This window comes from Zalophus californianus, chromosome 3, assembly GCF_009762305.2.
Source record: "Zalophus californianus isolate mZalCal1 chromosome 3, mZalCal1.pri.v2, whole genome shotgun sequence".
Lineage (NCBI taxonomy): Eukaryota > Metazoa > Chordata > Mammalia > Carnivora > Otariidae > Zalophus > Zalophus californianus.
The window spans coordinates 107578522-107592566 of record NC_045597.1 but is presented as its reverse complement, the minus strand read 5'-3'; the positions used below and the strand labels follow the sequence as shown (position 1 = coordinate 107592566).

The following is a 14045-nucleotide window of genomic DNA, read 5'->3' as shown; positions in this document are numbered from 1 at the left end:
TCAAAATAGCATCACAAAACAAATATTCTTTATTTCTTACTACACACATAGAAAAAATACTCCCTTGCAGAGGAAGTGTATAGCTTCCTAATAAACTGAGATCACCAGACTGTAGTTCCTAGAATTGTCTTGAGAATAGCTCAAAACAAATACAATTAAAGTACTTCTTCCTAAGCTGACATTTAAGCAGTGGATGAACTCATTGTGTGTGTTCTTATAAGACATAATTATAAAGTAATTTCAGTGATTTTATGTGTGGATTCCATAATTATCTGTCCTATTCTTGGACTTTTAAGCCAAATCATCTATCTGACCTAAATTTAAATCAAGGCAATCTTAATTTTAAGAGAAACAATTTATTACACACTGTCTAAATCTACTTGAAGCAAGATATCTTAAAACAGTGTCTTCCTTCTCAGTATTCTGTTAGAGAAATATATGGAGGTCATAGAATCATGATTTAGAAGGAAATTTAGAGGCCATTAGTCCCATCTCTCTATTCAAATTCAAGAATCCCCTTCAACACTTCCCTCATAGGCAGGCATCCAACTTGGATTTAAACCCTATAACATTTACATAGTTTATAGTATTTGGGGACCATTTTAATTGACTTTTTTTTTCTTTTCATTAAGGCAATATCTGGCAATATCTGCATCTCTGTAATATCTACTAGCTGACCCTATATTTGCCTCTGTTGCTATAAAGAATCTTAAATCTTTTCCACTAGACATTTTCTATTTTCTATTATGCACCAACCTGAAAAACACATATGTGTGTATATATATATGAATATACATATATTCATATATATTCATATATACACATACATACACATATATTTATTTGCATATACATACACACACAAATATATATATTTTTTTCATGCACACAAATTTTTCCCTAGCAATATACCATATCCAGAATTCTGCACTAGGTATACAGTAGTTAACAAAACAGGCATAGCCTTAAACCTTGTGAAGCATCTTCTGTTATCTGCAAGGTGCAGGATAGGCAGATAGAACAAGAAATAAGTACCAAATAAGCAACTAATGTAATTTCTACAGACCAGAATGAAGGAGGAGAACAAACAGAATGACATAATGGAGACTAACAGGGAGACGGATTTCAATAGGTTTGCTGAAAGGCCTCTCCAAGGATGTATCATTCAAACCAAGACTTAACATAGAAAAGGAATCAGCAATGGAGAGTGAGGGAAAGAGTATTTCAGATCAAGAAAATCATACATTTGAAGATCTTAAGTTGGGTAAAAGCTTGACTATCAGAGGAACCGAGATGAGGACAGTGGAGTTGGACTGTTGATAGCAAGGGCAGAAGTGATGAAGATGCAGTTGGAAAGGAAGCAGGATGAGAGCTTTGTACTTGTGTTCAGTGCAGGGATAAAATAGGGAAGTAAGAATTTTAAAAAATCCAACCTGTTCTGTGGAGAATGGATTGGAAGATAGAAGTGGAATCATGTGAATTTGTTGTCCAAATAATTGTTTGACTATAATATAATTTTTAAAAAAGAAGAAACTTTAGTTTGGAAAAGTCCATTTAAAATAGGCACAATATAACTTTGCACAAAACATTAAAAATAAGAAACTTGATTTATTTACTTTTTTCCTACCATAACACCTATTTGTAGCTGTATACAGGAAGAGAGAATTACAGGGTTTTTCTATTAAAATAGTCAATTAAAAAAATTGCTCATTTCAGAGATATGCTTTATCCAAAGTTTCATAAACAATTACAAAATCTGTAAAAAATTTGTTCATTTATTTCTTTATTAAAATATATTCTTGAGTAACTACCATCTAGAGCAATAGAAGTTAGTAAGACAGTAATTGCCCTCAAGGAGTTTATAATCTGGTGTGCATGGTGTGCACACACACACACACACACAAATTACCTATCAAATAAAATAGAATGAAATAATGCTCTTCAGAAAATCATTGTGGTTTTTCAATTCACAATTGAGCTTTAGAGAATGAAAAGGATTTCCAAATGAGTAAATTTGGTCTCTGGGGCTTAGGATGTGCAGTCATGAGGTTAGTCACTGTAGAAGTTAGTAAGACAGTAATTGCCCTCAAGGAGTTTATAATCTGGTGTGCTTGGTGTGCACACACATACACACACAAATTACCTATCAATTAAATAGAATGAAATAATGCTCTTCAGAAAATCATTGTGGTTTTTCAATTCACAATTGAGCTTTAGAGAATGAAAAGGATTTCCAAATGAGTAGATTTGGTCTCTGGGGCTTAGGATGTGCAGTCATGAGGTTAGTCACTGTACTCTGACTAGACATTATAAGTATGTGTTTAGAGGCACGGATGTTAATGGCAGTTTTGAGATGAGATGAGTTCACTACGGCTAGAGCAGAGGGCATGTGAAGGAACATAGTAGGAGATGAAACTAGAAATATGCAGAAGTCTTCAATGTTGGGATTAAAAGAAGGTTTTTTTTTTTTCTGATGACAATAATTGGAAGGTTTTGAGAATAAAAGTCACGTTTTTCAATTCATGACTTTGGAAGACAAGTCATAGAGATATGATAGTTGTATGGGAACAATCTGTTAGAAGCTCCCTTTGAAAAGGGATAAAAGACAGACTGTAGCATTTATAATAGGAATAGAAAAGTGGGGATTGATAGAATGGAATCACAGGCCTTCACAGTTTTAGAAATGGGGATAAAGCTGTAGGGGGACTTGGTCATGATGGCACTGTTTCTCAAGCTGATAGAGATGAATTCCCTCCTTTCCAATAATTTCTCACTTCATAATTTATATCAGTAACTTAGAAACCTGCGTCTCCAGTTCTGACTTCTCAAAATATCATCTGTAGTAAATATGCCCAAAGCTGAGTGCGTATTTCCCCCCAAACATGATCTCCGCTATCCCTACCTCAATTAATAGTGCCACACCCTTTAGATAACATAGCTCTTATGTTGGCACTAAATCGAGTTTTTTTAACAATAAAATGTATGTTATTTTCATGGCAGAGAAGTGGTTAAGGATTTCAATATGTCTAGGATTGACCACCTAATACAATTTAATTTGGGGGTACAATCAATATCAACAAAAGCAAGCTTAGTGCTATAGGGTACAAATACAAGTAAGAAATAATCCCTGCCCTTAATTATTTTAATTTTTGATCGAAACCATCAGACATGTAACACCATTAAATATAATATAAGCCAAAAATTCAATAAATATTATTTAAAAAACTAAAAAGAAATGTCGCTAGGAAATAAAGGAAAGACTTTATTTTGACAAAAAGGGTAGAAATAGACTTCATCAAATAATTGTATTTGAACAGAACTTGAAAAATAGAGGTGAAATTTTTCCTTCCATATTAGCAGAAGGCTCACTTAACTTAATATTTACTTAATGAATACCTGAGTCTCACATATAAAAAGATTTATATTAGTTTGTACTTACTTTATAGGTTATATTTCCTATTTTCTATGTTTAGGAATGATCACATTTCATATTGATTATAAGGCTTCCACAATATAACTTTTCATCACATAATGAAATTGGGAGATGATAATCACACACTTAGCCTCTGTTCGATTGGCACCCTTGTTTAAATTTTTTCTTATATTCTGTTTGAATAAAAATAATCTTAGATAATGGATCAGATCACAAACAATGATTTCTTTAAATAGCAAAACAATATAAATTATGCTTGGATTCACCACAATTACCCTTCATGTATGTGTCTGCATGTATATGCAATTTGGGTTGGAGAATCAAAGAAAAAAAAAGAGTGTTACTGTGGTTAAAAGAAACCTACAGGGGACGATAATTGCAATTTAACAAGTTGTAAAATAGCAACAATAATAAAACTGCATTGACTAACCATATTTAAGATTTCATGGAGTATTAATAGAGATAAAAATTTGTATATTTCTCTTTTACATAGTTGTTTTATACAGTTGACGTCAACTAGTTATATCTAAGTAACATAGGACTAGAGGAAATGAAAGGACTATCCCGTTTGTTCCTAATTTATTCCAATAATTAAGACCACTTGAAGAACATGCTGGATGCAAGATAAACATATTTCCATGTTTATTTCTAGGATAAGAATGTATTTTGACAATAAAATTCACCAATCTCAATATATTTCCTCAGGTCTAAAAAGACATATCAAAATAAATTTAAACTGTTAAGGGAATTTTTAAAAAGCTTAACTGGCATAAAATAATGGATGGTGTGTTACATCCTCAGTTGTCCCAAATCTTCCTGTTTAGATCACAGTAGGAATTTTTTAGTCGTGGATACAGATTTTTCCCAAATTACCTCAGAAATTCTTTAGGGTCCACAAAAAGTGGGAGGCAGAGGATCTACTAAGGGCATTTCTAGGATCAACAGCTTAGAAAAGCTTTAGAGCTTTATAAAGTTGTATATGAGGTGACTGAATTAAAACCTACACTTTAATTAATAACTCCAGAACTTTCACATGACCCTAGAGCAACACTTTTGGAGGGTTTTAACATTATTCATGAGGGAACTAGAACATTAGCTGAAGGCTCCGTCTCCCACTGTTAGAGCTTACACAAAAGACTTGTTTTTAAAGGAAGAAGCTTTTGTTTGAGATAGAAATTAAACCTCAAAATCTCAAGGTCAGTCAACCTGATGTTATTAAACTTATGTGCAGCTAAATCATCTTCTGTGGGTTTTGAGGTAATAATAAGCAGCCATAAAGCATAGATAATTTGCATGAGGAAGACAAATTAGACTTGGCCAAATAAACCCAGTATGACCATACCCTTTAGTACAAAGACAATTCAGTTGCCTGTCTTAAAAACTAATAATTCATCAGAGATTAAATAAAGCCTGGGGTAGATCATTAACGGCATTGTGAGTTCTCAGGTCAGTCAATCTGCTTTTCAGTCACATCATTGATTATATGTTTTCTGAAGTGGACAACATTTAAAAATAAGAATGCTTCAAAAATCATTCTCTAAACTTAGTATCAACCCCAGAGAAAATCAATATTTGGCACTTAGTGTTAGGCTAAAGAGCAAATGGAACCAACAAGTGCCATAGTGGTTTTTCTGTAATGTGTCTGAATGGAATGTTCACTGAACACATCTGTACTTCCCCAAGGACTCCACAGATGCCCCCTCGCTTGGCAGATGAGCATTTAGATAGGAGGAGAAATCAGAATGTAATTAGATTTTAGAGCAGTGACCAATCGAAAGAAGCATCCCTCCATATGGTGGCTGGTTGAAATAACGTGTGTGCTCTTGTTTGTAACGTCTTAGTTGGATGTATTGGACAGACTGGGAGGAAGATGAAATAGATGACAGCGTGGGAAGGATTGAGAAGGCCTGGATGGATGGCTTCAATCGGCAAATTTTTGTGACTTCAAAGATGCTGTGGCCAAACGGTTTAACTCTGGACTTTCACACCAACACATTATACTGGTGTGATGCCTATTACGATCATATTGAAAAAGTGTTTTTGAATGGAACTCACAGGAAGGTAAAAGACAAATACTGCTGTTTTTTAACTCACAGGCTTCTTCACAGAGCGATGTTGTGTTGTGTTAGAAATACTTTCAAGTTTATTTTTACCCCTCTGAGGTGGCTGCCAGTAGTCTCTGTGGGGTGGCTAAAGGAGGCTGAGCATTAAGAAGTGCAGCTGGCCCTTGCCTCCAGGAGACGGGGACCAGCTCACTGTGGTATGCCAGGATTTGTGGGATTTTAAAAAGAAGCTCTCAGGATATCGGAGCTGTTTTAAAATGCAGTTTTTCTCCATCATTTATGAGTTTGCTATGACCAAGAAACCCAACTCTCTTCAAATATCTTTAATATTTGCAGGTGAAATTTAACCTATATATTATGAAAAAGTAATTATAGTGCATTTACTTAAATAAAGAACTTCATGACAGTGGAATTGAAAACAAAAATGAACTGGACTTCAAGCCTATTGCTATGAATAAATATCAATTTCCTCTTGCTTCTTTGGGTAGGATCATTGCAAACGCTTTTGAAATTCTTGAGTAAAATAGAGGATGGAGTTGACTGTGTGCCAACAGAAGCCGTGTTAAGAGAACATCACCTCTACATTGTATCTTATAATAACCTGACTGCATATAACTTTATAAACTGACTTCAATTGTTTAGTTACGTAATAGAAAATAGAATGTTAGAAATTATCAGAATGCTTCCATTGATACTATACTTCTTTTTGGAAAGAAAGACTGCATAGTTGGCCTAGCCTACTCATTATGAATTCTGTTTGAGAAATAAACAGTACAGTAAGAAGTTAAGACTACTTCAATCATTGGTTGACTCTAACCATGCTTTTAGTATTTATCCCCCAATAGTAAAATTGATTGGCATTTAACCTAATATCACATATTTAACAGGTGCCAAATAAATGCGTGTGACTCCTTTAAGGATATTGATATGGGGCACCTGGGTGGCTCAGATGGTTAAGCGGCTGCCTTTGGCTCAGGTCATGATCCTGGAGTCCCGGGATTGAGTCCCACTTCGGGCTCCCTGCTTGGCAGGGAGCCTGCTTCTCCCTCTCCCTCTGCCTCTGCCTGCCACTCCCTGTGATTGTACTCTCTCTGTCAAATAAAAAATAAATAAATAAAATAAAGATATTGATATGTACACCACATAGATAACATTGTAATGGCTAGTATATTTTAGACTTCATGTAGGTGAGAAAATAAAGGTAAAAAACTATCTTAATTATTCAGTATATGAAAATGTGACATGAAGAATTCAGATAAGAGGAGCAAAACTTGAATTTCTAACCCCACAATATTTAGATAACTTCTTCAATTCTTTAATTTTAAATAGAGTGAATACAAAATACTTTTTCATATTGTATACAATATCACTTTATAAATGGTGAATGGTGAAAAGATATTATTATTGGAAGTGTGATTCCTGATTCCTCTTCTACAAACCTCCATGTGAAACAGCACTTATCACACGTTTGTTCCAGTTAAACAAAAACAAAATACAACTAGAATGTAAAGAATATACTAAGAAAACCAGAACTGAAATTAGCCAGTGAGTCTTGTTTATCTACTTACTACGAATAAATGTTTCTATGTTCAAAATTAAAAACTTGACCTCCCTTCCTGTCGTTTCCCAGATTTCTTCAATTTGCATTGGCCCAATTAAGTAGGAGAATCCTTTATTCTACTTACTACGAATAAATGTTTCTATGTTCAAAATTAAAAACTTGACCTCCCTTCCTGTCGTTTCCCAGATTTCTTCAATTTGCATTGGCCCAATTAAGTAGGAGAATCCTTTACACTTCCAATGTTGTAAGACCATGTTTTATTCCTTGGCTGTTGGATAAGCAATATCAAAATACACATAATGACACTAATTGCTCAGATCAGTTTCTATTCCAGGTTATGATACTGGAATATCATAAAGAAAAGAGCAGGAAAGAGTGTCAGGCAAAGTCATTTTAATGTTTGTATTTCTTGACCATATGAGTAATGTCATATACGAGAGGATTTAAATGGATGAAATACAAATACCTCCTTCAAATAGCATGTCCTAAAAGCAGAAAAATATGCTCACATTGTGAAATACATTTTTCAAATATACTGAAAGAAAATGAGTTAAGATATTAGTTAGATCATTATCTTTTATACTTATTTGAATATCATTTTCTATAAATATTTAGTTATGTTTTTAAAGGTCAGTTCTGATTTTTCACAATGTGTTTATATTTTACAGATTGTTTACAGTGGGAAAGAGCTGAACCATCCTTTTGGACTCTCGCATCATGGGAATTATGTGTTCTGGACCGATTACATGAACGGTTCCATTTTTCAACTAGATTTGATAACGAACGAGGTGACATTACTGAGGCGTGAAAGACCACCCCTGTTTGGGCTTCAGATTTATGATCCACGAAAGCAACAAGGTATTAAAAACCATATAAAATTTCTTCTGAGTTTTACCTACACTAATACTTCACAGTATTTACAAAAGTTTTTATTTTGACAGTGTCATTTAAGTTTTATGATAAAAGGTGTCTAGTCACTCCAGAGTCAATCAAATCTTAGATTTTGTTACAATAAACATTTATTATTTATTGTTGAAAATAGCCTAAGCAAGTAACTGGGAATTCTATTTGGGTGAAGTTCAAGGATTTCTCCAAATGCTTCCTTTTTCATGTTATCTTCATGTTATTTAGAGTAAAGAAGACTGAAGAAGACAGTTATTTAAAGTAAAAAGGAAAAAGATCCACTTAATGTTTTAAAGATTAAGTATTGTGAGCAGCGAGAAAAACTTTTCATGGGAAAAAAGTATTATGTGAAAATATTTTAAAATAAGTCGTACTATGAAAAGAGTATTGTAAAAAGTATATTAGTATATTTATCTGATTAGTGTCATGTCCATTTAAGGAATATTTAATTATTTTAGATGTTAAGAAAGGGAAATAATCTACTATGATATTCATGTCTTATTAAAATCAGGTAATGTTATTGTACATTTTATCTACATGAGTTATTAATATTTATTAGGCCATCTACAAATTGCATGACTCAGAATTTAGGTATTAAGCAAAGAAAACAGCTTAGTAAATTGTGTGGTAGACTTTTGTTATGAATCTAAATAGTCACTGTTCCTTTTATTTATGGAGATATTCTTGTGAAAACTTAATGAGCAGACATTTTAATAAATTTAGGATGAAAAAATAATATCCTGAGTTTTTCAATGCATATATTGTCAATAGAAAGTTATCTAGTAGTAAGAGATTTTTTTAAGATATTTCAGCTAAATCAGATATCTTAAAAGCAAACTATCTCATTGAAGTGCTTGTTTTTTTTTTTCCTACTGTATTAAAATTGCCTCATTGGGATACAAATGCAATTTTATAAAATAATGGAAGTATATAAAGTAAGAAATTTCAATAGATAATGAAAGATAAAATCTTTAAAAAGAATAAAAGTGAAATTATTTGAAGTGGTATAAGCTGTATTTTTGGACAAGTAATGAAGAATAGTAACAATTGTCTAGATAGATAAAATGCTAATATTTTCTATTACATTCATGTACTGCTCCTTACCCCCTCCCTTCCCCAACCATTATGGAGAGTCTACCCCGAACTGGAGGCAAGACCCTGAAAAAGAACAACTCTTCTCATCTCCTGTAGGGTTTTCCTTTCCTGATTGTTGTACCCTCTAATTTCATAATCATTGGTTTCCTAGATTTTATTACAGTAATCAGTATACAATCCCATTTCCTATTTCCATTCTCTTTAGAAATTGTTAATCTTGAATATCATTGCTGAACTCCTTCTAGCCAAATTCCATGATGTTTTCAGAATCTTCATTTTCTTCAAACTTCTAGTGGTTTTAGAAAGTTGATAAATTAAATGCAGCATGTGAGATAAGAAACACCTGACTTACTGTAAAATGGTCTTGGGCTCACATCCAGCTTCCAACACTTTTTCTTCTGAAACTTTAGACATATCATAAAAGATCTAACAAAGATAAGAAATGCTTTCTTCATAAAATTCCTGTAAGAATTAAATCACTATTTAATTGTCATTACATGTACCTCCCACACATTTTATATTAATTTTCCTTTATCATTTCTCTATAAGGATGCATTTAGTTAAAGTCTCCTTCCATATAAAAACGTTAAGTAAATATTGAAAGGAACAATGTATCACAATCATATACAATTGAGCACATGCCTCTGATAGGACTATGTGGAATGTACTCCTGTATTTCATGAGGAAATATGCCTGGTGTTCTAGACAGTTCCATTGGCATATAATTGTTCAATGCTATCTCTTGGATGGACAATGCTTTTTTAAAGTGCTTTTTAAAAATTAATTAAAGTCACATTAAAATGAAAGCTTAGCCCTAACTACTAAACTCTTTATACAACCTTTATTATAGAAACCATTATGTTGCCTTACTGAAATAATGTGTTTGGGCAAATTGATTGATTATTTTTCATAAACTTAGGTGAAATAATCAATTAGTTTGAGTTTTCTACCCAGTCTTCTTGTAGCTAAGGAATGAGTAGTACTTAAGTGGATCTTTTGACTAGGTAATAGAGTATGGAGAGGATGTCTGGCCAAAATATTTTTCATTTAGTCAAAAGACATTGAATTGGATAACCTACTTAAGATTTAAGTTTTTCATATTTTTACTAAACTAATCAGAATAGGTAGATTATAAAGCAAAATGCACTCAGATGTTCAAATGCAGACATGTTATCTTACCATATTATAATTTTCTCTCATGAGAAAGTGAATGACATTTCTCTTTGCATCTTGTGAACATCAGATATTAATAAATATTTAGAAACACACAATCAGTGGCACTCAAACTTTGGTTACATACTGTCTTGTTAGACTGTTTTTCTAAGAATAAAATAGTTGGAATTGAATAGAAAACCATCTTCCTACATAGGTACAGATCACTATTTCTTCATGGAATGGGATAAAGTAGTCTTATATAGTCTTGTATTTTCACTCTCTGAGAAACTATGTATATGACTATATACCTTATATAAACTTATATGTAGTATTTATACATGTATCTGTGAATATATATATATATATATAGAGAGAGAGAGAGAGAGAATATGTGTGTGTATATATATATATATATATATATATATACACACACACAAACAAACGTATATACGTAGATGCTAGATTATATCACACACATACACACACACACATACACACACACACATCCCACCCAATAGGAATACCATGAGAAATATCCAGGAATGTTATTAATATAAAATTCATATTCATATTAATGTAACATCTAAATTCTTTTAGATTTGGTGTCAGAAAATTAGTCAGCTAATTTGACCTCTCCAGATCAGAAGAGTCTTTTATCAAATTATTTGTTAATATAACAGCTAATTTCAGGAAGGTAGATTTACAACCATACTAAACAGAAAAGTACCCTTAGGAATGAATTCCTAAGTAATGCCAAAACATTTTTTTCTCATATGCTATTGCTGTTTCTTCCGATTTAATTGATAAATTTTCCTTCTTTTTCATTTACATTAGATATCTAGAAGAATTGTTAAAATCCTTTCCCGAAATTTCTCAGATAAAGCACAGGAATTGTATAAAACTAACACTTTTCCCTGTTTATTCTCTAGGTTCAAAAGCACACTCCCCCCCCACATTTTAGAGAATAAGATATTCAAAACTAAGTGCAATATCTAAAATGATTAATGAATATTTTCTTATATAGAATTAAAAATAATAGATTAGCTTCTATGCCAAATATATGAAATTTATTAACTAATAATTAACTGTAATTCTAACTACAAGGAAATGGGCTAAATATTCTTATTTGAATCTCATAAAAGATATTTAAGGTAGATACTATCGATTTCTATTGTGCATATGAAAAACCCAAAGATCAGGCAGATATAGCCATTTGACCACAGGAAACAATGAGCCAGGGAAAAACTGGGATTCAAATTCAGGTTTGTCTGACCTTAAAGTGTTTTATGTGATGAATTTATGTGGCCAATTAAAAAAAAAACATAAAACTACTATACTTTTAGATAGAAGGAAAAGAGTATGTCTTTTCTGTAGTGATTGTAGTTCTGACATTGATAAATTTTTATTCAAAACTTTTTTTAAAAAATGTAAAGTTCTTGACTACCCTATAGAACTCAGGATTAGGAGATCTTATATTACAAAGCATTAATATATCAGACACAGTAATTTTTATTTAGTATGTGACTTGTTTATTAACCACATTATTGTGTAGTCTACTAAGATTTACATTTAGTGATAGGGCCATCATCACAAAATTTGTCTTTCTTTCCAAATTTTCCATTTTGGAAATAATCACCATCAAAAAATAGCCCAAAAGACTAATTAGGCTCCTAATAGAATGTATGTGTGTGTTTCTTTTGCTGTGCAAAAGCTTTTTTTTCTTCATTGTCTATATAATTTAGTTTTTTTTAAATTTTTTTATTGTTATGTTAATCACCATATATTACATCATTAGTTTTTGATGTAGTGTTCCATGATTCATTGTTTGTTCATAACACCCAGTGCTCCATGCAGAATGTGCCCTCTTTAATACCCATCACCAGGCTAACCCATCCCCCTACCCTGTGCAAAAGCTTTTTATCTTGATGAAGTCCCAGTAGTTCATTTTTGCCCTTGGTCCCTTGCCTTTGGTGATGTTTCTAGGAAAAAGTTGCTGCAGCTGAGGTCGAAGAGGTTGCTGCCTGTGTTCTCCTTTAGGATTTTGATGGACTCCTGTCTCACATTTACGTCTTTCAACCATTTTTGAGTCTATTTTTGTGTGTGGTGTAAGGAAATGGTCCAGTTTCATTCTTCTGCATGCAGATGTCCAATTTTCCCAACACCATTTGTTGAAAAGACTGTCTTTTTGCCATTGGACATTCTTTCCTGCTTTGTTGAAGATGAGTTGACCATAGAGTTGAGGGTCCATTTCTGGGCTCTCTATTCTGTTCCATTGATCTATGTGTCTGTTTTTGGGCCAGTACCATACTGCCTTGATGATGACAGCTTTGTAATAGAGCTGGAAGTCTGGAATTGTGATGCCGCCAGCTTTGCTTTTCTTTTTCAACATTCCACTGGCTATTCGGGGTCTTTTCTGGTTCCATACAAATTTTAGGATTATTTGTTCCATTTCTTTTTAAAAAGTGGATGGTATTTTGATAAGGATTACGTTAAATGTGTAGATTGCTCTAGGTAGCATTGACATTTTCACAATATTTGTTGTTCCAATCCATGAGCTTGGAACATTTTTCCATTTCTTTGTGTCTTCCTCAATTTCTTTCATGAGTATTCCACAGTTTTCTGAGTACAGATTCTTGCCTCTTTGCTTAGATTTATTCCTAGTTATCTTATGGTTTTGGGTGCGATTCTAAAAGGAATCGACTCCTTAATTTCTCTTCTGTTTTGTTGTTGGTGTATAGAAATGCCACTGATTTCTGTGCATTGATTTTATATCCTGCTACTTTACTGAATTCCTGTAGGAGTTCTAGCAGTTTTGGGGTGGAGTCTTTTGGGTTTTCCACATAAAGTATCATATCATCTGCAAACAGTGAGATTTTGACTTCTTCTTTGCTGATTTGGATGCCTTTTATTTCTTTTTGTTGTCTGATTGCTGTGGCTAGGACTTCTAGTATTATGTTGAATAGCAGTGGTGATAGTGGACATCCCTGCTGTGTTCTTGACCTTAGGGGAAAAAGCTCTCAGTCATTCCCCATTGAGAATGATATTCACTGCGGGTTTCTCATAGATGACTTTTATGATATTGAGGTATGTACCCTCTATCCCTACACTCTGAAGAGTTTTAATTAAGAAAGGATGCCGTACTTTGTCTAATGCTTTTTCTGCATCTATTGAGAGGATCCTATGATTCTTGTTCTTTCTTTTACTAATATATTGTACCACACTGATTGATTTGTGGATGTTGAACCAACCTTGCAGCCCAGGGATAAATCCCACTTGGTCGTGGTGAATAATCCTTTTAATGTACTGTTGGATCCTATTGGCTAGTATTTTGGTGAGAATTTTTGCAGCTATGTTCATCAAGGATATTGGTCTGTAATTCTCCTTTTAGATGGGGTCTTTGTCTGTTTTGGGATCAAGGTAATGGTGGCCTCATAAAATGATTTTGGAAGTTTTCCTTCCATTTCTATATTTTGGAAGAGTTTCAGAAGAGTAGATATTAATTCTTCTTTAAATGTTTGGTAGAAATCCCCTGGGAAGCCATCTGGCCCTGGGCTTTTGTTTGTTGGGAGATTTTTGATTACTGTTTCAATTTCCTTAGTGGTTATGGGTCTGTTCAGGATTTTTATTTCTTCCTGGTTCAGTTTTGGTAGTTGATACATCTCTAGGAATGAATCCATTTCTTCCAGATTATCTAATTTGCTGGCATAGAGTTGCTCATAATATGTTCTTATAATTGTTTGTATTTCTTTGGTGTTGGTTGTGATCTCTCCTCTTTCATTCATGATTTTGTTGATTTGGGTCATTTCTCTTTTCTTTTGATAAGGTTGGCCAGGGG

General features: G+C 33.1%; 1 protein-coding gene across 1 annotated transcript in view; it reads left to right on the top strand.

The window, feature by feature from the left end:
* The window catches only part of LRP1B (LDL receptor related protein 1B), a 1883216-nt gene that overhangs the window by 1117251 nt on the left and 751920 nt on the right, over positions 1 to 14045 (top strand). Inside the window, 2 exon segments of the mRNA XM_035726875.1 lie at positions 5275 to 5494; positions 7726 to 7915. Of these exon segments, the coding sequence (XP_035582768.1) occupies positions 5275 to 5494; positions 7726 to 7915 (410 nt within the window).